This window comes from Pseudophryne corroboree, chromosome 10, assembly GCF_028390025.1.
Source record: "Pseudophryne corroboree isolate aPseCor3 chromosome 10, aPseCor3.hap2, whole genome shotgun sequence".
In the NCBI taxonomy this organism is placed as follows: domain Eukaryota; kingdom Metazoa; phylum Chordata; class Amphibia; order Anura; family Myobatrachidae; genus Pseudophryne; species Pseudophryne corroboree.
The window spans coordinates 114603552-114631090 of record NC_086453.1 but is presented as its reverse complement, the minus strand read 5'-3'; the positions used below and the strand labels follow the sequence as shown (position 1 = coordinate 114631090).

The 27539-nt window shown below is 46.6% G+C and overlaps 1 protein-coding gene across 1 annotated transcript in view; it reads right to left on the bottom strand.

Moving 5' to 3' along the window:
- Positions 1 to 27539, bottom strand: part of LOC134966189 (sulfotransferase 2B1-like) — a 129358-nt gene that overhangs the window by 47975 nt on the left and 53844 nt on the right. Inside the window, exon 2 of the mRNA XM_063942748.1 lies at positions 21853 to 21994. Coding sequence (XP_063798818.1) covers positions 21853 to 21988 — 136 coding nt within the window. The 5' untranslated portion in view covers positions 21989 to 21994. The remainder of the gene's footprint in view (positions 1 to 21852; positions 21995 to 27539) is intronic.

Genomic DNA, 27539 nt, shown 5'->3' with positions numbered 1-27539 from the left:
GCTGGGGGAAAGATGATGAGTTCAGTTTTCTCCATGTTGAGCTTCAGAGAGTGCTCAGACATCCAGGAGGAGATGGCAGAGAGGCAGCAGGAAACCTGAGAGAGCACAGATGGGGACAGATCAGGAGAGGAGAGGTAGAGTTGTGTGTCATCAGCATAGAGGTGGTATTGAAGGCCAAAGGAGTTAATGAGCGCACCCAGGGAAGAGGTGTACAGGGAGAACAGAAGGGGGCCTAGGATAGAACCCTAATGGACGCCAACAGGAAGGATGGAAGGGTGTGAGGTGGTGCTGGAGGCAGAAACAGAGAAGGAGCGGTTAGTGAGGTAAGAGGTAAACCAGTCAAGGACAGTGCTAGAGAGGCCAATGTTTTGGAGTGTGCAGAGGAGAGGATGATCCACAGTGTCAAAGGCAGCATATAGGTCCAGAAAGATGAGCAGAGAGACGTGGCCCCTGGATTTGGCTAAAAGCATGTTGTTGGTGATTTTCACCAGGGCAGTCTCAGTGGAGTGGAGTGGGTGAAAGCCAGATTGTAGTGGATCAAGGATGGAGTTGTCAGAGAGGTAGCTTGTGAGATGGCTGTAGACCAATCATTCAAGTAGTAGTTTGGAGGCGAATGGGAGAGGTGAATACAGTCACAATTACTGTGACAGTAGTCACAGTAATTGTATGTTATGGATAGAAAGTCAGGTATGGCCTGCAAAGTCACTGTACTTGCATGTTACTTGCACAGTGGGGTACAGCACCTTTTTTTACTTTTATTTTTACTTTTCTTTATTTTTTGTGGACTTTTTTAAACTTTTTTTACTTTTTTAAAACTAGTTAAACTTTTTTAAACTTTTTTAACACTGTAGCAGATGGATACTGTACAAGTGCATTATTAGCACTGGAGTGGAAGGACACTGGACAGGGGCATCAACAGTACTGAAATGGATAGACAATGGATATGTGCATCATAAGCACTGGAGTGGATGAACACTGGAAAAGTGCGACGGCATGGAATGGAATTAGCAGAAGGCTGCCAACTTTGAATTTGATACTAGAAGTAACAGTGTCCTCCTAAGGTGCAGATTAGTACGGATGGACATTGAGCATGGATTAATCAAAAACATACAGGGGGTGGTTCAGATCTGATCACTGCTGTGCGTTTTCGCACAGTGGGCAAATAGCGATAGACTGCGTATGCGTATGCACTGCGCATGTGCATCGCCAAACAATAAAAGACATCGCCGACCAGTGACAGGATGGGGCAAAAATTTCGATCGCATGGGCGTTCGCAGGGTGATTGACAGGAAGAGGCTGTTTGTGGGTGGTAACTGACCATTTACTGGGAGTGTCAGGGGAAACGCAGGTGTGTCCAAGCATTTTCAGGGAGGGTGTCTGACGTCAACTCCGGCCCCAATCAGCCTGTTCTCATCGCACTGTAGGAGTAGGACCAGACTGCACACACGCAGGACAGTAAAGTTAGCAGCCCAGCGATCAGGTCTGATTTACCCCCACAGTACAGTAGATACTGATGGTCCAATATCAAGCAATATTTGTATTGATACCACAAAGTTGATATATTGATTGCATTAATGCTTTCATGCCAGTACTTTATGCCAAGTTTATTTCCAATTGTTTGACCAGCTCTCCGGTTGTGGCAGAATGGCTCCACTAAGATTGTGGTATGAGCGATCAACTCGGAATGACCCCCTTAGTTCCTGAGCATCTAATTACATATGACATGATCATGAACTGGGCTCCTGAACCTGTCCTGGGTTCCTAGTACTGCGTGAAACAATTATTGTGTCATAAAATATACAGGTGTAGAAAACCTGTGCTGCTCCCTATTAAATGGCTGCTAAATGGGATGATTAAACCTGTAATCCCCTACAGGTGTTGCATGTATAGAAAAGAGGTTTCTCCCACAGCACTAATCAATAGAATACCAATAATTCTTCTAAATTAGCAGTTTTCCCTATTTATTCAGATAGATTTAAAACACATATAAAAAAATAAACAATAAAACACAATCAATTTGTTTAATTTCTTTGTACTTAACTATGTTTAGTGCCTTACATTTTAAGAACTTCTGCTGCACAATGTGTCATTTCTTTTCAGCCCACTCTATATTTCAGGCTGTTTCTTCCCGGATGATACATTGTGTCTCTCCGTTTGAAACAAATTTGCTACTGTTAGCAGCTCAGTATGTTCTTGCTGTTAACAGTGTGAGTTAAAAATGCAGATCTGGATATTGGGTTAAATAACTCAATTCCAAGTCCTGTTTTTTTTTTACATATATACATGATTCCGGATGTGCAATTGAAGTTCAAGATGACCATATGTAAATATGCCTACGTCATAGTGGACATTTATATTAGAATCCCAAGGTTCAGGTTGCATCCACGATCCAGTTGTGCCTTTGTGGCAATTACGTTTTGATCCAAAACTGCCCATCAGACTGGCATGTGATGCTTCAACCCATGGCATTGGGCAGAGATGGAAGTGAGAAACAAATATTGTTTGCTACACAGTATTGGAAAGTTGCAGAAAGAAAAAAACACTTGACTGCCTGCAGTGTAAAAAGAAATATACACCAACCCAGGTGCATCAGGTAGCCAACCATGAGTGAGACAGGACAGAAAAAGGTATAAGCTGCCTAGAGGTTCATACTATAATGGCAAGAGAGTGCAAAGTGTTTTTGGTCCGCGTGGAAGTTGGGTATTAATAGAGTATTAACTGGGGATGATTGGGTTCGGTTCTCTGAGAACCGAACCCCCCAAGACTTTGAGATCCGAGCCCGGATCCGAGTCAGGCTCGGTTTTGCGCACCTGACTCAGACCTGAAAATGAGGCAAAACCTCAGGATCCGCTGTTGGAGCCTGAGGTTTTGGCTTGGAAGCCGGTCTCCATAGTAACCTATGGAAGACTGCTGATTGGCTGAGAGAGTCATCTGTCACGGCTCTCAGCCAATCAGTTTGTCCCCATAGGCTACAATGGGCAAGATGGATGTCCCCACAGTGCTAATAGCACCACCACCCACACTGCCGCCACCACCGCCCGCACTGCCGCCACCGCCACCAGCACTGCTGACACTCCCACACTCCCTGCACTGTCAACACTGCCGGCACCTCCAGCACTCCCGTATTGCTGACACTTGCGACACCCTCACAATGATGACACCGTTAGCACCCCTGCACTGAGGACACCACTGGGGCACCTGCACTGCTGACACTGTCGGCACCCCTGCACTGAAGACACCACTGGGGCACCCACACTGCCGATACTGCCGGCACCCCTGCAATGAGGACACCGTTGGCACCCCTGCAATGAGAACACCACTGGGACACCTACATTGCTGACAACGCCTGAACCCCCTACTGCCAACAGCCAGATTACCCACATTGAGGTCGCAGTCGACACCCTCACACTGCTGACACTCCCAAATTGAGGACACCGCCAGCACCCCACATTGCCAACACCCTCACACTGAGGACACTGCGGTCACCCCCCCCCACACTGCCGACACTGCCAGCATAGCCACATTGAGGACACCACCTGCACCCTCACTCTGCCGACACACCCTGGCTCCCCTATATTGACGACACCACTGAACCGCAGACAGCCCCGCACTGAGGACAACGCTGACATCCCCTGCCACAGTAAGTGCACTATTGTTGTATCTGACCTGCACTGTATCCAAACCACACTGTAAACTGCACTGTATCCAAACCACACTGTATTCCACACTGTATCCGATGTGCACTGTATCTACCCTGCACTATAACCTACACTGTATCCAACCCCCACTGTATCCTACCCGCACTCCAACCTGCAATGTATCCGACCCGAAGTGTATCCGACCTGCACTGTATCTTGCACTGTATCCAACCTTGCACTCTAGCCATTGCGCACTGTATCGGACCTGCACTGTAACCTGCACTATATCCAACCCGCCCTCTGACCTGCACTGTATCCAACCCGAACTGTAGCCTGCACTGTATCTGACCTACACTGTATCCAACCCACACTGTATCCAATCGGCACTGTATGCGACCTGCACTATATACAACCTGCAATTAATTCCACCTACACTGTATCCGACCTGCCCTGTATCCACCTGTACTGTATCTGACCCACACTGACCTGCATTGTATCCAACCTGTTCCGTATCCAACCTGCACTGTAACCCGCACTGTGTCTGACTTGCACTGTATCCAACCAGCACTGTATCCAACCAGCACTGTAACCTAGTCAATATTTAACTGTGTGTTCCAAAGTATTCCGCACTGTACTACACAGATACGGAATGCGGCTGTATTGGAGAGATTTTGAGGAGCTGCTCGACAAAACAGCTGATTGATTGGGGCTTTACATGGGCACAGAGTGCCACTCATCAGTGACCCAGGGCCCCCAGGTGGGAGGTACAGACTGGGCACTGAGAATAGGCATGTACACTTGTGTAGGGGGCATCAATTTCTGTTGTTGCTATTTTACACATGGTTTTTTTTTTTAAATTTGCTGTTTGGTAACTACTTTAGACAGAAATAACTTCCGTGTATTTGTGCCGCTGCTCTGTTGCTTTGCCAGGCTTTGGCCCATGTTGGTGAGGTGGTCAAAATAGGCTGGAAATGAGTGGAAATAAATGTTATTGAGGTTAATAATACTGTAGAACAAAAACAGGCCAATCCAGATCCAAAACACAAAGGAGATACAGATCCAAAACCAAAACACAAAACCTGAAAAACTGCCCGGCGCACACCCCTAGTATTAACTTACAAATGGAGTTAGACACAGGCTCTGCTCTGTCAGTGATAAATGTCAGTGGTTACAAATGCCTGGTTGCACAAATTCTTTTAAAGACAACATCAGTAGTACAATAATATATTATTGTAATATAATCATCAGTAAAAAATAATAGTATTGGTAAAATATACAGCAGCAACATAAACTATATTTATAAGTACTTCTACAAGGTAGAACCCTCTGCTGTGTAGACGATGTATGTGATTTTTCACTGATGATCCCTACAACTTTGTGCATTAAAGGCCCATATACACGGGAGAGATGTGTGCTGAGCGATGCAGGGGAGGCCAATGCAGGCCAATCTAGCACCGGTGATAGCGATGCGCTGGTCCGCGCATCGCTTCCGCTGTGGGGGGTACACACAAGTGATCTGTGCTTAAAATCTAAGCAATCTAGTCAGATTGCTTAGATTTTAAGCATGGATCTCTCCGTGAGTACCCCCCTTTACCCACAAACATCCTCTGCTGTGTAGACAATGTATGTAATTTTAATGTATAATTTAACCGTGAATTTAAATGTATTTTTATAATATTAGTACTTGCATAGTTGATGTTGTCACTTCTGAAGGTGTTTAGTGGAGTGTAGTTTATTGAGCATACATGGGCTGGTGTTTACTTAACAGAGGGCAATTTAAGTCCTTTGATTAGATGTTCAATTGGCTATAGTTGAAGCCTTTGTTAATTAGACCTAGTATATGTTTGCATTCAGTTATGGGACAGATGTCTGAGTGTGCAGTTGTCTGAGTTTGGAAATATACAGATGGAGCCTCCATCATCTTTGCCTGCCTAGTCGCAGGTGTGCACTCTCGGCGTGACTAGGAGATCCGTCCGCCTAGTCATGCCGAGAGTGCACAGAGACGCTCCCATTCAGAGCGTCTCTGTCCGGGCGTGCGTATGGAGACGCTCTCCATTCAAGTGAATTGGACGCGTCTCCGTCCGGGCACGTGTGCCCGTCCAGATTGAGACGCTCACAGTGACTAGGTGCTCCAGGCGGGCGCGCCTAGTCACAGAAACAAAAAAGATAACGGAGGCTCCATCTGTACGAAGTGAGAAAACTTTTAAAATAACAGTTAAACTAACTGCTGAACAAACATTGAAAAACACTGGAAACCAGGCTATACTTTTATTTTAAAAACACCATGTTCCACAAACTGTTTTTTCTAATAGCACTTCATAGTATCCTCTATAAAGTGGCAACATCCTTCACTATTCCTGTAATTCCATGCTCCATGCACATTGCAGCCTCATTAATCCACTCCTCTCTTATTAACACTCATGAGCTTTTAACCTATCTGGGTACACTAATACCCCTTTTCCACTAAAGCACGGGTCGCAGCCGTGTCGCCTGACACGGCTGCGACACGTGCTACAGCCCCCTTTTGAACAACGCTCACCAACCCAGCATATTGCCGGGTTGGTGACGCTGCTACTGACGCGGCAGGGGCGGCGCTGGGAGATCACATGATTTCCCAGCGCCGCCCTCCCTATACACTGTGATCGGGAGCCGTGTCACCTCGACACGGCTCCCGTTCACACTAGACAGCTAGCCGGGTTGAACACGTGTTCAACCCGGCTAGCTACCTAAATAGGATTCCCGGATCACTTGATCCGGGAATTTGCCGGGGGACCCTTTTCCACTAGGGAAAAACACGGGTAAATGCACGCCCCCGCACATTTACCCGTGTTTCTAAGAGCTAGTGGAAAAGAGGTATAACTATAACATACTCAACCTGTCACACAAGACACAGCAAAAACTCAAATCCATGCTCTCATTATCTCCTGCATTGATTATTTTAATAGTCTCCTGACTGGTTTTCTCAAACATAGGCTCTCACCACCACAATCCATTCTAAATACAGCTGCAAGGCTAATTTTCCTCGCTAGACGTTCATCATCTGCAGATCCGCTCTGTCAGTCCCTCCATTGGTTAACGATATTCTACCGTATTAAATATAAAATACTTTTACTTATATACAAGGGTATTAACCAAACTGCACCAACATACATCTCTTCACTCATCTCACAATATCTCCCTACCCGACCTCTCCGCTCTGCAGAAGATCTGCATCTCTCATCCACACGCATTTCTTGTTCACGCTCAAAATTACAGGACTTTATCCGGGCTTCATCCACTCTGTGGAATGCCCTCCCATGCACAATAAGACTCACCCCTAGTCTCCAAACCTTTAAAGTTCCCTCAAAACTCATCTCTTCAGACAAGCCTATCAAATTCCAGACCCATCCACATAATCTTCAATGCTTCCCTATCTAATTACAATTACATACTCTCTGTACAGAACACATAACCTCACAAATTTTGTCTTTCTTTGCTCTCACACCCTCCTGACCCTTGGCCAACATTGCTGGGTGATCATATCATATAACCCATTAAGAACCTGGCAATCTGTTGGACCATTATGCAATAGGTAGCATCTATCCTTGTGTGTCAATGCCTATTTCCCCATAGATTGTAAGCTTGCGAGCAGGGCCCTCCTACAGGCCCTCCTGTCTGTCTGTTTTTGCCCAGTTTGTTCTATTACTATTGTTCTAATTGTAAAGCGCAACGGAATATGCTGCAATATATAAGAAATTGTTAATAAATAAATAAATACAGGATGGACATGGAAATATTTGGCTAGGAATGAATAAGGAAAAATATTTTTGATTCCTCCACACTACTCTGCATATTCCAGTGTCTGCTCCAGTGCATTCCAGCTCCTTTACCTTGGAACCTAGACAGAGGGCTGCAACCTGCATGTCAGCTGCAGCTTAGTCCAAACCTCATTGTGAGTGTCCCTGGTTGAACTCCACCGGCACATTACATTTCCTGCAACTGTTTTGGTTCCATGTCAATCCCATGATACGGGTTGCATCAACAATCTATCCATGACTTTGTGACAGAATATTCTGACCCCCAACATTGATGCTGCCATGGCCACCATCAGCGGGGGTCTGTGGGGACTTCAGTCCTTGGTCCAAGAGAGAGAGAGAGAGAGGCCAAGGCAGTCAGTGCTCTGCAGCTCCTGCCCCTTATACATGGTGACAGTGGAGGTCTGTTACTATGACAGTTTAGCTGCAGAAGAAGAAGCCAGCTCCGGGTTACACAGTGGGGAGGACTCTTACGGGGACCAAGCAGCAGCAAGAGAAGCCGGTTCCAGGTTATAGACATTGCACAGCCTAAGTTGAGTCATGATGCTAGTGCTGCTATGGCTGCTGTTTCTCTCTGAAACAGTGCTGCCTCCATATTCCAGTTTCTGCTCCAGTGCATACCAGCCTCCTTACCTGGGAATCTGGACAGAGGACCATAGCCTGCGTGTCAGGTGCATCTTAGTCCAGACCTCCTTGTGTGCATCCGTGGTGATGGTGAACACTACCTGCACATTTGAATCCCAAGGTACAGGTTGCATCCACAATCCGTCTGTGATTTATGACAAATACATTTTGATCCAAAACTGCCCTCAGACTCACACCATATGGCAGTAGATCAGTGAGAGATGGAAGTGATAAACCAGTAGCATTTGCTACATAGTCTTTAAAAGTTGCATAGTAATGATGCTCACATTGATCAAGAAGCACTACGTTTATTATGGGGGGGGGGGGGGATGAAGAAATTATATCAATATGTGTATGGACAAAAGTTTACATTGATAACTGACTATCAACCATTGGTACCCATTTTCAACCCTTAAAAACACAGTTCCAGCCATGACTGCTGCTCATCTTTACTGTTGGTCATGGCACAGCAGAGTGTCTGTTGTGTTTCCTCTAGTTCCATAGTCAGGAAAACAGTGGTGAAGACCAACTGGAAGTTTATCACATGTTGATAGAATAGCTACCTTTCACTAATGGCATGATCAATTGTAAATGAGTCTAGATAAAGGCAAATAGGGAAGGTATATCTGCTGCATTAGTCACTTATTTGTTCTGATTTATTAGTTTGTGTTTCTCTGTGTACAAAAAAATTGTCCAGAGGGGACAATCGGGTTCACCTTGACAAAGTGGATGTGAAATGTGCATGTAGACGTTTCATGGCGGTGCCAACATGCCTGCCTGTTCACTGTGTTCAATGATATAATGTTGCAATATATTACTTTCTATGTAACACCCAAAGTTTAAGTCTTCGTTACCATATGAATGTATTGTTCCTTGACATACAGAGTAATTATTATGGAATGCTACTGACAGATACAGTTACTGGCAGTTTTTGAAAGGCATGGTCCGATTAGGAGTATTATCTCCGTGATACTATATTCATGCCACAAATAGACATGCACTGCCAGCTGACCTTGTTATCTCGGGATAGAGAAAACATGCAGGAGTGAAGTTGCTGAATCTGGTTTTTAGCCGGGGATAGAGGACAAAGTGCCAATATGAATGTACTATTGTAATAACAGCAATAAACCTGTAGAGAATCTGTCTTGTGAGATCAGTCTCAGGCTGTGATAAGACATGCAGGAACAGTGTTAAATTAGCGTACTCATTACACTGGGTTACTTATACTACAGTCCCAGCCAGTAATGTCAAAAATAACATTACCATTCTAATGAGACACTCTAAATAAAACTATAGTTGTCCACAGCAATAAATCCACCACAAAACCATTCTATGAGGCATAACTGCCCAAACTGATGAAGACAATGAGGGTACTTTAGACTTCATTGCTAGCAAGCGATTTTTGCACCTCTCCGATCAGATAGTCTCCGCCTACAGGGGGAGTGTATTTTAGCTGTGCAAGTGTGCGAACGTATGTCTCTGCGCAGCCCAGGACTTACTCAGCCGCTGCGATCACTTCAGCCTGTCCAGGACAGGAATTGACATCAGGAACCCTCTCTGCAAAGGCTTGGACATGCCTGCTTTTTTCCAACCACTCCCTGAAAATGGTCAGTTGCCACCCAGAAACGCCTTCTTCCTGTCAATCTCCTTGTGTACGCCCGTGCGAACGGATCCATCGCACAAACCCATCACTGAGCGGCGATCCGCTTTGTACCCGTGCGATGCACCTGCGCATTGTGGTGCATATGCATGCACAGTTCGGACCTGATCGCAGGCTAGCGATCAGGTCTGAATTACCCCCTGTGTTGGGAATCACATGGCAACTTTGTATAGCAGTTTTCTTAGTTCACTGCTAATTGACACAGTAATTATGTAACAATCACTATAAGCTCATTAGTTACATTTTGGTTATTAGCCTCAAATACAAATCCTACTTATCTAGTGATGAGCGGGTTCGGTTCCTCGGAATCCGAACCCCCCCGAACTTCACCCTTTTTACACGGGTCCGAGGCATACTCGGATTCTCCCGTATGGCTCGGTTAACCCGAGCGTGCCCGAACGTCATCATCCCGCTGTCGGATTCTCGTGAGATTCGGATTCTATATAAGGAGCCGCGCGTCGCTGCCATTTTTCACTCGTGCATTGGAAATGATAGTGAGAGGACGTGGCTGGCGTCCTCTCACTTTGTTTCATGGGGCTGCATATCTTTATTCTGGGGACCAGCAGTATTATAGGAGGAGTACAGTGCAGAGTTTTGCTGACCATTGACCACCAGTATTATACGTTGTCTGCCTGAAAAACGCTCCATATCTGTGCTCAGTGTGCTGCATATATCTGTGCTCACACTGCTTTATTGTGGGTACTGGGGACCAGCAGTATTATATAGGAGGAGTACAGTGCAGAGTTTTGCTGACCAGTGACCACCAGTATTATACGTTCTCTGCCTGAAAAACGCTCCATATCTGTGCTCAGTGTGCTGCATATATCTGTGCTCACACTACTTTATTGTGGGGACTGGGGACCAGCAGAATTATATAGGAGGAGTACAGTGCAGAGTTTTGCTGACCAGTGACCACCAGTATTATACGTTCTCTGCCTGAAAAATGCTCCATATCTGTGCTGCATTGTAGTATATAGTAGGAGTACAGTGCATCATTTTGCTGACCACCAGTATATAATATATAGGAGTACGGTACAGAAGGCCACTGCTCTACCTACCTCTGTGTCGTCAAGTATACTATCCATCCATACCTGTGGTGCATTTCAGTTTTGCACAGTTTGCTGACCACCAGTATATAATATATAGCAGTACGGTACAGTAGGCCACTGCTCTACCTACCTCTGTGTCGTCAAGTATACTATCCATCCATACCTGTGGTGCATTTCAGTTTTGCACAGTTTGCTGACCACCAGTATATAATATATAGCAGTACGGTACAGTAGGCCACTGCTCTACCTACCTCTGTGTCGTCAAGTATACTATCCATCCATACCTGTGGTGCATTTCAGTTTTGCACAGTTTGCTGACCACCAGTATATAATATATAGCAGTACGGTACAGTAGGCCACTGCTCTATCTACCTCTGTGTCGTCAAGTATACTATCCATCCATATCTGTGGTGCATTTCAGTTTTGCACAGTTTGCTGACCACCAGTATATAGTGATGAGCGGGTTCGGTTCCTCGGAATCCGAACCCCCCCGAACTTCACCCATTTTACACGGGTCCGAGGCATACTCGGATTCTCCCGTATGGCTCGGTTGACCCGAGCGCGCCCGAACGTCATCATCCCGCGGTCGGATTCTCGCGAGATTCGTATTCTATATAAGGAGCCGCGCGTCGCCGACATTTTCACTCGTGCATTGGAAATGCTAGGGAGAGGACGTGGCTGGCGTCCTCTCCGTTTATTAATGTTGCTGCAAATATTTGTGCTTATTGCTTAATTGTGGGGACTGGGGAGCAGCTGTATTATATAGGAGGAGTACAGTGCAGAGTTTTGCTGATTAGTGACCACCAGTTTTATCCGTTCTCTGCCTGAAAAACGCTCCATATCTGTGCTCAGTGTGCTGCATATATCTGTGCTCACACTGCTTTATTGTGGGGACTGGGGACCAGCAGTATTATATAGGAAGAGTACAGTGTAGAGTTTTGCTGACAGTACAACCTCCAGTATATATAGCAGTACGGTACGGAAGGCCACTGCTCTACCTAACTCTGTGTCGCCAAGTATACTATCCATCTAGATTCTATACCTGTGGTGCATTTTAGTTTTGCAGTTTGCTGACAGTGACCACCAGAATATATAGCAGTACGGTACGGAAGGCCACTGCTCTACCTACCTCTGTGTCGTCAAGTATACAATCCATCTAGATTCTATACCTGTGGTGCATTTTAGTTTTGCAGTATGCTGACAGTGACCACCAGTATATATAGCAGTACGGTACGGAAGGCCACTGCTCTACCTACCTCTGTGTCATCAAGTATACTATCTTTCTAGATTCTATACCTGTGGTGCATTTTAGTTTTGCAGTTTGCTGACAGTGACCACCAGTATATATAGCAGTACGGTACGGAAGGCCACTGCTCTACCTACCTCTGTGTCGTCAAGTATACTATCCATCTAGATTCTATACCTGTGGTGCATTTTAGTTTTGCAGTTTGCTGACAGTGACCACCAGTATATATAGCAGTACGGTACGGAAGGCCACTGCTCTACCTACCTCTGTGTCGTCAAGTATACTATCCATCCATACCTGTGGTGCATTTCAGTTGTGCGCAGTATATATATTAGTAGGCCATTGCTATTGATACTGGCATATAATTCCACACATTAAAAAATGGAGAACAAAAATGTGGAGGTTAAAATAGGGAAAGATCAAGATCCACTTCCACCTCGTGCTGAAGCTGCTGCCACTAGTCACGGCCGAGACGCTGAAATGCCATCAACGTCGTCTGCCAAGGCCGATGCCCAATGTCATAGTAGAGAGCATGTAAAATCCAAAAAACAAAAGTTCAGTAAAATGACCCAAAAATCAAAATTGAAAGCGTCTGATGAGAAGCGTAAACTTGCCAATATGCCATTTACGACACGGAGTGGCAAGGAACGGCTGAGGCCCTGGCCTATGTTCATGGCTAGTGGTTCAGATTCACATGAGGATGGAAGCACTCATCCTCTCGCTAGAAAAATGAAAAGACTTAAGCTGGCAAAAGCACAGCAAAGAACTGTACGTTCTTCTAAATCACAAATCCCCAAGGAGAGTCCAATTGTGTCGGTTGCGATGCCTGACCTTCCCAACACTGGACGGGAAGAGCTTGCGCCTTCCACCATTTGCACGCCCCCTGCAAGTGCTGGAAGGAGCACCCGCAGTCCAGTTCCTGATAGTCAAATTGAAGATGTCACTGTTGAAGTACACCAGGATGAGGATATGGGTGTTGCTGGCGCTGGGGAGGAAATTGACAAGGAGGATTCTGATGGTGAGGTGGTTTGTTTAAGTCAGGCACCCGGGTAGACACATGTTGCCCGTGGGACGAATATGGCCATTGACATGCCTGGTAAAAATACAAAAAAAAATCACCTCTTCGGTGTGGAATTATTTCAACACAAATGCGGACAACAGGTGTCAAGCCGTGTGTTGCCTTTGTCAAGCTGTAATAAGTAGGAGTAAGGACGTTAACCACCTCGGAACATCCTCCCTTATACGTCACCTGGACCGCATTCATCAGAAGTCAGTGACAAGTTCAAAAACTTTGGATGATAGCGGAAGCAGTCCACTGACCACTAAAACCCTTTCTCTTGTAACCAAGCTCCTGCAAACCACACCACCAACTCCCTCAGTGTCAATTTCCACCTTACACAGGAAAGCCAATAGTAATGCAGGCCATGTCACTGGCAAGTCTGACGAGTCCTCTCCTGCCTGGGATTCCTCCGATGCATCCTTGAGTGTAACGCCTACTGCTGCTGGCGCTGCTGTTGTTGCTGCTGGGAGTCGATCGTCATCCCAGAGGGGAAATCAGAAGACCACTTGTACTACTTCCAGTAAGCAATTGACTGTCCAACAGTCCTTTGCGAGGAAGATGAAATATCACAGCAGTCATCCTGCTGCAAAGCGGATAACTCAGGTCTTGTCAGCCTGGGTGGTGAGAAACGTGTGTCCGGTATCCACCGTTAATTCACAGGCAACTAGAGACTTGATTGAGGTACTGTGTCCTCGGTACCAAATACCACTTAGGTTCCATTTCTCTAGGCAGGCGATACCGAAAATGTACACAGACGTCAGAAAAAGAGTCACCAGTGTCCTAAAAAATGCAGTTGTACCCAATGTCCACTTAACCACGGACATGTGGACAAGTGGAGCAGGGCAGACTCAGGACTATATGACTGTGACAGCCCACTGGGTAGATGTATTGCCTCCCGCAGCAAGAACAGCAGCGGCGGCACCAGTAGCAGCATCTCGCAAACGCCAACTCATTCCTAGGCAGGCTACGCTTTGTATCACCGCTTTCCATAAGAGGCACACAGCTGACAACCTCTTACGGAAACTGAGGAACATCATCGCAGAATGGCTTACCCCAATTGGACTCTCCTGGGGATTTGTGACATCGGGAAACGCCACCAATATTGTGCGTGCATTACATCTGGGCAAATTCCAGCACGTCCCATGTTTTGCAAATACATTGAATTTGGTGGTGCAGAATTCTTTAAAAAACGTCAGGGGCGTGCAAGAGATGCTGTCGGTGGCCCGAAGAATTGCGGGCCACTTTCGGCATTCAGCCACCGCGTGCTGAAGACTGGAGCACCAGCAAACAGTCCTGAACCTGGCCTGCCATCATCTGAAGCAAGAGGTGGTAACGAGGTGGAATTCAACCCTCTATATGCTTCAGAGGATGGAGGAGCAGCAAAAGGCCATTCAAGCCTATACATCTGCACACGATAAAGGCAAAGGAGGGGGAATGCACCTGACTCAAGCGCAGTGGAGAATGATTTCAACGTTGTGCAAGGTTCTGCAACCCTTTGAACTTGCCACACGTGAAGTCAGTTCAGACACTGCCAGCCTGAGTCAGGTCATTCCCCTCATCAGGCTGTTGCAGAAGAAGCTGGAGACATTGAAGGAGGAGCTAAAACAGAGCAATTCCGCTAGGCATGTGGGACTTGTGGATGGAGCCCTTAATTCGCTAAACCAGGATTCACGGGTGGTTAATCTGTTGAAATCAGAGCACTACATTTTGGCCACCGTGCTCGATCCTAGATTTAAAACCTACGTTGGATCTCTCTTTCCGGCAGACACAAGTTTGCAGAGATTCAAAGACCAGCTGGTGAGAAAATTGTCAAGTCAAGCGGAACGTGACCCGTTAACAGCTGCTCCTTCACATTCTCCCGCAACTGGGGGTGCGAGGAAAAGGCTAAGAATTCCGAGCCCACCCGCTGGCGGTGATGCAGGGCAGTCTGGAGTGAGTGCTGACATCTGGTCCGGACTGAAGGACCTGCCAACGATTACTGACATGTCGTCTACTGTCACTGCATATGATTCTCTCACCATTGAAAGAATGGTGGAGGATTATATGAGTGACCGCATCCTAGTAGGCACGTCAGACAGTCCGTATGTATACTGGCAGGAAAAAGAGGCAATTTGGAGGCCCTTGCACAAACTGGCTTTATTTTACCTAAGTTGCCCCCCCTCCAGTGTGTACTCCGAAAGAGTGTTTAGTGCAGCCGCTCACCTTGTCAGCAATCGGCGTACGAGGTTACTTCCAGAAAATGTGGAGAAGATGATGTTCATCAAAATGAATTATAATCAATTCCTCCGTGGAGACATTCACCAGCAATTGCCTCCAGAAAGTACACAGGGACCTGAGATGGTGGATTCCAGTGGGGACAAATTAATAATCTGTGAGGAGGGGGATGTATACAGTGAAAGGGGTGAGGAATCGGACGATGAGGAGGAGGTGGACATCTTGCCTCTGTAGAGCCAGTTTGTGCAAGGAGAGATTGATTGCTTCTTTTTTGGTGGGGGCCCAAACCAACCAGTCATTTCAGTCACAGTTGTGTGGCAGACCCTGTCGCTGAAATGATGGGTTTGTTAAACTGTGCATGTCCTGTTTATACAACATAAGGGTGGGTGGGAGGGCCCAAGGACAATTCCATCTTGTACCTCTTTTTTCTTTCATTTTTCTTTGCATCATGTGCTGTTTGGGGACTATTTTTTTGAAGTGCCATCCTGCCTGACACTGCAGTGCCATTCCTAGATGGGCCAGGTGTTTGTGTCGGCCACTTGTGTCGCTTAGCTTAGCCATCCAGCGACCACAGTGCACCTCTTTTTTTCTTTGCATCATGTGCTGTTTGGGGACTATTTTTTAAATCGACCATCCTGTCTGACACTGCAGTGCCACTCCTAGATGGGCCAGGTGTTTGTGTCGGCCACTTGGGTCGCTTAGCTTAGTCATCCAATGACCTCGGTGCAAATTTTAGGACTAAAAATAATATTGTGAGGTGTGAGGTGTTCAGAATAGACTGGAAATGAGTGGAAATTATGGTTATTGAGGTTAATAATACTATGGGATCAAAATGACCTCCAAATTCTATGATTTAAGCTGTTTTTGAGGGTTTTTTGTAAAAAAACACCCGAATCCAAAACACACCCGAATCCGACAAAACATTTTCAGGGAGGTTTTGCCAAAACGCGTCCGAATCCAAAACACGGCCGCGGAACCGAATCCAAAACCAAAACACAAAACCCGAAAAATGTCCGGTGCACATCACTATACTTATCACCAGTGTTGTTGAGCAATCATTGTAGTTAAGAGGGTACAGAATTTATAAGGGACATACAGAAACGATCTGTGCAATAGTTGAAGTGCCCAACATCATACAGATGGAGCCATGTTAATCGTGGCTCCATCTGTGCCTGGGCGGACCCGTCTAGGCGCGCCCATCACAGCGTCTGGGCCACGCATGCGCCCAATTCACTACAATGGGAGCGTCTCTGTGCACTCCCGTAGCGGGGCTAGACGCCTGATTGCCTAGTCCCGCCAGGAGTGCACAGTTGCGGTGGAGCCGCACTAGATGAGTGCGGCTCCATCTGTAGTCAACAGAATTTGAGAGCGTATTATTACATTTAGATAATTGTTATTCATGAGACAGACCTGTACAATGGATGCGACTTGCAGAATCATAGAGTGCTAATTTAGCCATAAGATAAGCAAGAATTGAACCACTATTAGCAAACAAATCTCAATAATAAAGCTTCTCATTAAATGTCAGCATTATAAATGTGATTATAATCTAATGGTACGGAATATCAAAAAGGAGTTTTGCCAACTGTTAGCAGACCTATTTTAAGGAGCACAGATGCTCATTGATCTTCTGTTATTATAACACTATGGTGGTCATTCCGAGTTGTTCGCTAGCTGCTTTCGTTCGCTGTGCAGCGATGAGGCAAAAAAAAACGGCACTTATGCGCATGTGTATGAGGCGCAATGCGCATGCGCGACATATTATTACAACGATGTAGTTTCACACAAGGTCTAACAAAGCTTTTCAGTCGCACTGTTGGCCGCAGAGTGATTGACATGAAGGGGGCGTTTCTGGGTGTCAACTGACCATTTTCAGGGAGTGTACGGAAAAACGCAGGCGTGCCTTGAAAAATGCAGGCGTGGCTGGGGGAATGCAGGGCGTGTTTGTGACGTCAAAACAGGAACTGAACAGTGTGAAGTCATCGCAAGCGCTGAGTAGGTATTGAGCTACTCTAAAACGGCAAAAAAAAACTTTGCCGCCGCTCTGCGATCCTTTCGTTTGCACTTCTGCTAAGCTAAAATACACTCCCAGTGGGAGGCGGCATAGCGTTTGCACAGCTGCTAAAAACTGCTAGCGAGCTAACAACTCGGAAATGACCACCTATCTGCATAACAGACACTAAACAGGCACATTAATTAGAGGATTTACCTATATCCCAAATAAACCTAATATATGACCCCAATAAATTGCCAATAAATCAACAATACACTTGGCATTTTGAGAATATACTCATGTAATGCTCTACTCATTCAGTAGCTATGTAGTGATATTAATATTGAGATCATATACTGTGACTATTGGAGTATATATCTCATTTATCCCAATATTTAAAAACATACTCAACCTCTAATAACACAAATAAGGGTAGATGTATTTGGATTAGCAGTAACCTTCGAACAGCCCTGCAGGATATAATTATTAATCCTTTATTGAAAGCAGTCCAATAGATAACCATATGGGTGTTTACATATATACAAGCCGATAAAAGCTATATAATATATATATATAAAGCATATAAATATAATATATATATAAAGCAATAATACACAGTGAACCATTTTAATTAATATTTGATTTCTGATTTTTCACTTTATATGTCTGCTCTTTATTTTTCAAATTTTCAAGGCAATTTTTAACAATATTAATAAAAGTTATATTTTAAAGAGGTACATTTTCTTCTTAAGTGTGCCAACCAAGTGCGCCAACCAAGAGACAATCTTTTTTTGTATTTTGCTATTTCAATCGAAAATTAGGAAGTACCATGCACTGTCTAAACTAATGGATTTGACTTTCAAAGGTTTGCTTAACCATGTCAATGTTCAATATTATAGATTTTAGACCAGGAAAGACCAACTTTCAGTCTTTCAGGGAACTCGAATGTATTGGTCCAGACTGGTAATAACACCAAAACTGTGAAACAGAGTTCTAGAAATATACATGAATGTCACCTTGGCACTGTAAAAATGAAGAGTCTCGATAGAAGCTACGTGTGATGGCCAGGAATTGATGGTCAAAATTAAACTTTGATAAAAGGATGTGAAAGATGTCAGAGAGTTCAAACTTCACCACCCATAGTCCCATTACACCCCTGTGAATAGCCATCATCTCCATGGTAGTGTGTACATATTGACTTTACTGGTCAATTCATGGATTGTATGTGTCTTTGTACAGTGAAAGCTCAATCAAAATGGCCAGTGGTAATAAAGATGAAATCCACTTCTGAGGAAACAATTGCTGTTCTGCGAACAATCTTTGCAAGAAATATTCTACCTGAGCAAGTATGCAGTGACAATGGGCCACATTTTGTGTCTGTGGAATTCCAAATGTTCATGTTGGACAATGGTATTAAACATTTTACATCAGCTCCACACAACACAGCCACCAACAGTTTGACTACGAGTTTTGTAGAAATGTTCAAAAAAGCTATAAAGTCCATGCACCATAAACAGATGCCTGTCACGGATAGTGGGAGATGGGCGGTGGGGAGCCGGAGCTTACCGGCTTGGATGCTGTGCCTTCTTTCCCAGCGGCTCTGCAGCGGGTGGAGATGGCTGGCGGGAGCGGGCGGCGGCCTTCTGATCTGAGGTCTGGGAGGCAGGAGGGGGCAAACAGGCGATGCTGGGGAGCTCTACGCAGTTTTGGTCCTGGAGGTGCCGTGCTGTGGGCACCACAATATTGGATTCAGGCACATGTTCACAAAGGACCAATCAGAGGCCAGATGCTGGCTAATTAGGCTGCACCAATTCCAGGAGATCACAGGGTATTTCTGGTAGCATTCTGGGGCAGTCTGGCGCCAGTGCAACGTCTGATGCAGCCTAGTGTGCATGTTAGTGCTCTGTGCTCCCAGTTTCCAGAGTGTGCTCTCGATCCTGGTTCCTGTTATTATAGCATCTCCGCTTCTCAGAGTCTCCATCCACCTAAGTTCACACGCTCCCTGCTCTGTACCGGCACCATGTAAGTCCAACGGCTGACACTACTCTGCTGTAGTAGTCTCCATCACCGCTCTAGTCTGCTAGGGGGTGATCCGGCTCAAGGTCACGGTGTACTGGTGTCTTTTGTCCTCCAGCGATTCTCCTCTGGATTTCCAAAACCTGTGGTTTTCTTCTTTCCTTCAGTATCCTCTTCTTCAAATTGTTAGCACTCCATGTGAAGGAACTTTATTCTTCCAGCCCACTTCCATTCCGGAGAGACCATCTCCCAATCGGAACTCAGTTCAGTGACTTCAGTACCAGTCGTCACCTCAGGGGTGGCTAAGAACTTTAACACTGCAGGGTACCACCATCCCAGAGAGCCCGTCTCCCAACCGCAACCCAGCTTGGAACCACCAGTCACAGCTAAAGTCATACTGACAGTTTGCACTGGCCCTATGGATCCAACTGGTGTGCAGGGCCTAAGTATGGATCTCCCACAAACTATTGCAGCTTGCCTTGAAGGGTTGGAGTCCACCCAGCAACAGCTTACCCAGTATTTACAAGAAATGTCTTTGCGTCAAGATTCGTTTCAGTCCTCCTTGGATAGAGTGCATCCTTCAGTTCAGTCCAGTTCTCCCATCAGTCAAGTCATCTCTCCTCCAGTTGCTCTTTCTCCATCACTTCTGCGGTTACCCACTCCCAACAAGTACGATGGAAATCCCAAACAGTGTCGAGGCTTCTTAAATCAGTGTGATGTGCATTTCACACTACAGCAAGGTCATTTCCCTACTTCCAAGACAAACATCATTAAAACTGAAGCTACTATTACGGAGGAATCTTGGAGATGAATCCTACTTTATATTCAGCCCAACTTTAACTTTTCTTAACTGGATAGCTATTCTTATGATGTTGCTTAATACACGGATCTAATAAAACCAATTAAGATTTCCTATTAGTTTTCAGGAGGTGAAGTGTAAAGGAAGAATGTAGTAGCCTGTCGGCAGCAACTGGCTTTATAAGCATCCCAGTCCTCAGCTGCAGCACCTCAGCTCCTGGACAGCAACCAGCAACCAGTGTTAGTGTATAACAGTGTGCTGCTGGTTCATACTTCTCCTGGGCTGTAATTGATGTAGATGGGGAGGCAGGACTTTGGTGTAGTAGCTAGATAACAGGACATTGGGACAGTCACTTAGACAGTGAGGGCTGCAGCAACTTTCTAGCTGTTTCTCCAATGCCCACAATTCTATTCAGCCAGACCCTGTAACTCCACCAGCAAACTATGGCAACCAAAGCCCCCAATGGCTCCCAGGATCCTGCTTTACGCAGTCAGCCACCAGACCGTTTAAACACCCAGTTAATGAAAGCTCCTTCTAAAGACTCCAGTGCAAGTCCAAGATCCCCTCTGATCCTTAGTCCAGACTAGTATCCATTTTTGCAGCATGCAACCCCCATCCACAGCAAACAGGGTAATGTCCATATTGTGGGGCATCACAGTGTTAGTAGGTGGCCGAATAAACTCTTATTTCCCACAAAACGCCATCTCTTTTACAGGCGCTTGGAAGTTAGTGGTAATAGGTTTTGTATATTTTTAGTGGGACAACTTTTGTACCAATCATGCTAAAAAAGAACACATGGAAACGGGTATGGGTCGTTGGGTCGCCAACGCTTAGGTCGACAGTCATTAGGTCGACCACTGTTTGTCAACATGGTCACTAGGTCGACATGAACAAGGTCGACATGGAAGATGGTCGACATGAGTTTTTTTACTTTTTTTGGTGTTGTTTTCTTCGTAAAGTGACGGGGAACTCCAGTTGGTGCACCATGTCCCCTCGCATGGCAAGGTGCGTCGCTCCACTACCAGTGCACTCAGCACAGGTTACTGTTCCCAATCGTAGTCCACGTGGATTGTAGTATGAAAAAGTTCAAAAAATTTGAAAAACTAATGTCGACTTTTTGACCTGTCGACCTAGTACATGTTGACCTAATGACCATGTTGACCTAGTGACCCTGTCAACCTAATACATGTCGACCAATAGTGGTTGACCTAATGACTGTCGACCTAAGTGCTGTCGACCTAATGACCGTATCCCCATGGAAACAGGCATTTTACAGCTGCGCCTAGGTCTGCATAGTGCATAGTTCTCTAGACATGCCCTCACTGAAATTTGCTTATGTAGATATGATCAAAATGCAAGTGTTTTGCTTGTATTTGTGTGCATTCAGTTCTGGTGCATGCACAATGCAAAAACATGCAATATACTGTATGCTCTACCAACAGAACGATGTATAACTCATCCTCTGTGCATTTCCATGATCAGTCCTCTCCTTTCTCTGACATTCCATTAGCAAATGAGTATCAACATACACAGCACTGGAAGAATCTGGAGTAAAGGGCGAAGCAGTCACAAGATGAGAAAGTCCTCCAAAGTGAGCATTAAAACACTGTATGCAAGTCAAGGACTTTCCTGTTTTCTGATGTTTTGTTTACTCCATTTTCTTCCTCGCAGCTTGCTCATGGCTGAGATCTGTATAGGACAGGCCTGACATATGTCTTTATGAAATAACAATGCAAACAGTGTATATACAGTAAATTACCTGATTTGGGGTAGGTTACATTGTAGACATCATCATCCCATACTTCAAAGTCATTTTCTGCATATTTGAGACTTTCCTCTGTATATGTTTTATTTTCAAATCTGATTCCTTTGTGCGTGAAATAATCAAATGTCATTTTTATCTGCAGACAGATTAAAACAATATATGAATAGTACAGTCATCTCTTTAGATATTCCTTAACAAATAAGTGAGAAGGCCAAGTAAGAGATTAATGGGTCTATTTACTAAGCCTTGGAGAGAGATAAAGTGGACAGAGATAAAGTACCCGCCAGGTAGCTCCCTGCTAGCTGTGCTGGCAGGCGGCTACCCACCATGTTCTGGTTGCAGCGGCTGTGTGTGACGTCATGCGTCCCGCCCCAGCAACGGGCGGCACGTTGGCATGCCCCCTCCCACCCCGCGACTGACTCTGCTTTTCAATCAGGCAGAGGTGATCACAGCAGAAAATGCTTTCGCATCTCACTGGGTGCGCACGCGCAGTGCGGCCGCTGCACGTGCACACTAGACATAAGGCATCAGGCTACGATCGCTTCCACTGCAGCGATCGGGTCTGAATTAGGCCCTTTATGTCCATCCACTTTGGGCCTGCATATGTCTGATGTACTGTATTACATAAACTGCATTTTGTTTGGGGCTTATTACATGCTAATTATGCCTCCTTAATGGGCTAGTGACAATCGCTCTAATATCAAGCATTTCGAAACCTCCATCCAGAAATCCTGCATTTGCCCCTGATTTGGATGGTGAGATGGAAAAAGTTCTTTACGTCAATCTTATTATGCAAATGTTCATATTACAGAGTTGACATGTAGCTGATTCTGATACCCAGCAGTTCTGTTGACACGGCCTCACTTAACTTTGCCTACATAAGAACACCCCATTACAGCTCAGTTATGCCTCCTCCAGTGTAGATATGTGCATATTGCGTACAACGCTACATCACCAATACTTATGTACCGAGCCGCCATCACGATTCACGAGGGTGCTCGGAGCACAACTGTCCCAGGCCCAGCTGCTCTGGCAGAGAGTGCAGGGCCTGGGCCTCATAATGCACGCTGCCTCCCGCCGCTGCCCGCTACTGAGAGGGCCACTGCTCTTAATATTGAAAATGTCTCTCCCAAAATGGCCGCCACCTCAGAGTAGACAGTTATTTCAAATGCAAGAGGAGGTGGCAGCCTTTATAGGAGGTACATTTTCAAAAGGTTGAAAGGGTCAGGCGACCCCCACTGGGACAGCAAACCTATGGTGGCTGCGGCTAGCTGTTCACCTCACAATAAGCAGAACCCCTGACAATGAGCAAAACCCCTGACAACGGGCTGAACCCTTGACAATGAGCAAAACCCCTGAGAGCAGGTACTGGGACATAATATGCAGGAGCGGATCTTGGTGCAGGCAAGCAGTGCCTGCATCCGGGGCGCTGCAGCCTGGGGGCGCGGCTGCAGGCGCCCGCCGTCTACCCGCACCCAGCTCCCCACTCCCCGGCTGCAGCAGATGCCGTGGACTGTGTTGGTGTCCGCTGCAGCCGGCACACCTGTCAGACGCTAGAGGTCATTAGTGACATCTAGTGTCTGTGTGGCGCTGCTGTGGGAGAGATGTCATGACGTCTCTCCCGTAGAGAGGAGCCGCGGGTGGCCAGACGGAGCAGCAGCAGCAGCGATCGGGAAGCAGGAGCGGGGCAGTGGTAAGTATTGTTTTTTTTTGTGTGTGTGTTTGTAAGCGGCTACTAAGGGGCACAGCAACAGGGGGCACAACTACTGGAAGCACAGCGACAGGGGGCACAACTACTAGGGGCACAGCAACAGGGGGCACAACTACTGGGGGCACAGCAACAGGGGGCAAAACTACTAGGGGCACAGCAACAGGGGGCACAACTACTGGGGCACAGTGACCTGGGGCACAACTACTGGGGGCACAGCAACAGGGGGCACAACTACTGGGGGCACAGCAACAGGGGCACATCTACTGGGGGCATAGCTATAGGCGGCACAACTACTGGGGCAAATCTACGGGGGGCATAGCTACAGGGGGGGAATCTACTGGGGGCACAGCTACAGGGGGCAAATCAACTGGGGGGCACAACTACTTGGGGCAAATCTACTGGGTGCACAACTACTGGGGGCATAACTGTGGACATGCCCCTCCCCTATGAGGCCTATTTTTTGATGCTAACTGTTTTCCTGCGGGGGGGGGGGGGGGTGTGTGCCAGTGGAAACTTTCACACTGGGCGCCACACGGTATAGGACCGGCCCTGTTAGCACGGTTATGGGGTTATGGGGACATAACTGTGGGGCCTAGTATGGTGACAGGAGTATTACTGTGGAGGCATAATACGGTTCTGGTGCATTACTGTGTGGGGCATAATATGGTGACAGGGGCATAACTGTGGGGCCATAGTACGGTGTCAGGGGTAATACTGTGGGTACTTTATATGGTGTCAGTGGAATTACTGTGTGGGCTTATTATGGTGCAAGGGGCATTTCTTTGTGGGGCATAATTAGAGATGAGTGGGTTCGGTTCCTCGGAAACCGAACCCCCCCGAACTTCACCCATTTTACACGGGTCCGAGGCATACTCGGATTCTCCCGTATGGCTCGGTTAACCCGAGCGCGCCCGAACGTCATCATCCCGCTGTCGGATTCTCGCGAGATTCGGATTCTATAGCAGGAGCCGCGGGTCACTGCCATTTTTCACTCGTGCATTGGAAATGATAGTGAGAGGACGTGGCTGGCGTCCTCTCACTTTGTTTCAGGGGGCCCCATATCTTTATTCTGGGGACCAGCAGTATTATAGGAGGAGTACAGTGCAGAGTTTTGCTGACCAGTGACCACCAGTATTATACGTTGTCTGCCTGAAAAACGCTCCATATCTGTGCTCAGTGTGCTGCATATATCTGTGCTCACACTGCTTTATTGTGGGGACTGGGGACCACCAGTATATTATATAGGAGGAGTACAGTGCAGAGTTTTGCTGACCAGTGACCACCAGTATTATACATTCTCTGCCTGAAAAATGCTCCATATCTGTGCTCAGTGTGCTGCATATATCTGTGCTCACACTGCTTTATTGTGGGGACTGGGGACAAACAGTATATTATATAGGAGGAGTACAGTGCAGAGTTTTGCTGACCAGTGACCACCAGTATTATACGTTGTCTGCCTGAAAAACGCTCCATATCTGTGCTCAGTGTGCTGCATATATCTGTGCCCACACTGCTTTATTGTGGGGACTGGGGACCACCAGTATATTATATAGGAGGAGTACAGTGCAGAGTTTTGCTGACCAGTGACCACCAGTATTATATGTTCTCTGCCTGAAAAACGCTCCATATCTGTGCTCAGTGTGCTGCATATATCTGTGCTCACACTGCTTTATTGTGGGGACTGGGGACCACCAGTATATTATATAGGAGGAGTACAGTGCAGAGTTTTGCTGACCAGTGACCACCAGTATTATACGTTCTCTGCCTGAAAAACGCTCCATATCTGTGCTGCATTGTAGTATATGGTAGGAGTACAGTGCATAATTTTGCTGACCACCAGTATATAATATATAGGAGTACGGTACAGAAGGCCACTGCTCTACCTACCTCTGTGTCGTCAAGTATACTATTCATCTATACCTGTGGTGCATTTCAGTTTTGCACAGTTTGCTGATCACCAGTATATAATATATAGCAGTACGGTACAGTAGGCCACTGCTCTACCTACCTCTGTGTCGTCAAGTATACTATCCATCCATACCTGTGGTGCATTTCAGTTTTGCATAGTATATATAGTAGTAGGCCATTGCTATTGATACTGGCATATAATTCCACACATTAAAAAATGGAGAACAAAAATGTGGAGGGTAAAATAGGGAAAGATCAAGATCCACTTCCACCTCGTGCTGAAGCTGCTGCCACTAGTCATGGCCGAGACGATGAAATGCCATCAACGTCGTCTGCCAAGGCCGATGCCCAATGTCATAGTACAGAGCATGTAAAATCCAAAACACAAAAGTTCAGTAAAATGACCCAAAAATCAAAATTAAAATCGTCTGAGGAGAAGCGTAAACTTGCCAATATGCCATTTACGACACGGAGTGGCAAGGAACGGCTAAGTCCCTGGCCTATGTTCATGGCTAGTGGTTCAGCTTCACATGAGGATGGAAGCACTCATCCTCTCGCTAGAAAACTGCAGTGCCACTCCTAGATGGGCCAGGTGTTTGTGTCGGCCACTTGGGTCGCTTAGCTTAGTCACACAGCTACCTCATTGGGCCTCTTTTTTTTCTTTGCATCATGTGCTGTTTGGGGACTATTTTTTTGAAGTGCCATCCTGCCTGACACTGCAGTGCCACTCCTAGATGGGCCAGGTGTTTGTGTCGGCCACTTGTGTCGCTTAGCTTAGCCATCCAGCGACCTTGGTGCACCTCTTTTTTTCTTTGCATCATGTGCTGTTTGGGGACTATTTTTTTGAAGTGCCATCCTGTCTGACACTGCAGTGCCACTCCTAGATGGGCCAGGTGTTTGTGTCGGCCACTTGGGTCGCTTAGCTTAGTCACACAGCTACCTCATTGCGCCTCTTTTTTCTTTGCATCATGTGCTGTTTGGGGACTATTTTTTTGAAGTGCCATCCTGTCTGACACTGCAGTGCCACTCCTAGATGGGCCAGGTGTTTGTGTCGGCCCCTTGGGTAACTTAGTTTAGTCATCCAGCGACCTCGGTGCAAATTTTAGGACTAAAAATAATATTGTTGTTAGGCGCCGGGGTCCGCTCGTCGGTGCGGCCCGGCGCCTAGCAACCAGGGACGCCGTGCGCGTTCAGCCGCCGGCTCCCTGGCAACGCTAGACGCCGGGCGCACGGAGCCGCACGGACCCTAGCAACGGGGACGCCACTTACGGACTGCGTTTCCCCGTTGCTGGGTTCAATTTAATTAATAGATATCTGTTTTCCTGGCCATGCAGCTTGGCAGCTGTATGGCATCTAATCCAATCAGCCTCCAAACAGCTGATTGGAGGACTCCCTGTTAAATACACTTCCTGGGCTTCTCACAGACGCCGGTAATAGCTTCCTGCATGCTGAATCTGTTTGCTGTGAGTGTTTCCAGTCCTGCTGTATCCGGTCGTTCCTGTTCTCAGTTGTCCTGAACTCGGAAGTCGTCATCTGTTCCTGGAGTCCTGACTGAGCACCTTTTGAACATCCAGTGGTGTTCGTGAGTCACGGCGTAGCCGTGTGTTGCGGCTTGGGCCGCTTTATTATTTGTCATTTATTATTTGTGTTTCGGAGCTTTTGCGGAGGATTCCGCTCCCACAGATCCACTCTGGTATCCAGCGGTGCTGGGTAGGAGTACGGACTAGTGGATTTTGGTTGTCCTTTTCCCTGGCGGGTTACCGCACATACCTCAGGTTTAGTCAGTTAGCTTGTAGCCCCTGGCCTGGTTGTTTAGTCAGAGGGCCCCTTGTTATCACCCTGTCTCGGATTTCCCTTTGTCTCCCATTAAGACCTGAGGGGGCATCGGAGTTGGGCAGACATAATCCGCCCTTCAAACGCGGCTGCCATGGGCTCAAGCAACCATAGTCTCGCAGGGGATTTCTGACAACACGGGCGAGACAACGGAGTTAGGGCGCCAGGGGCTACTTTCTATTCCCGCTCCCTTCCCCAGCATTCCGTTCCAGTGCTCCGGTCCTTGCAA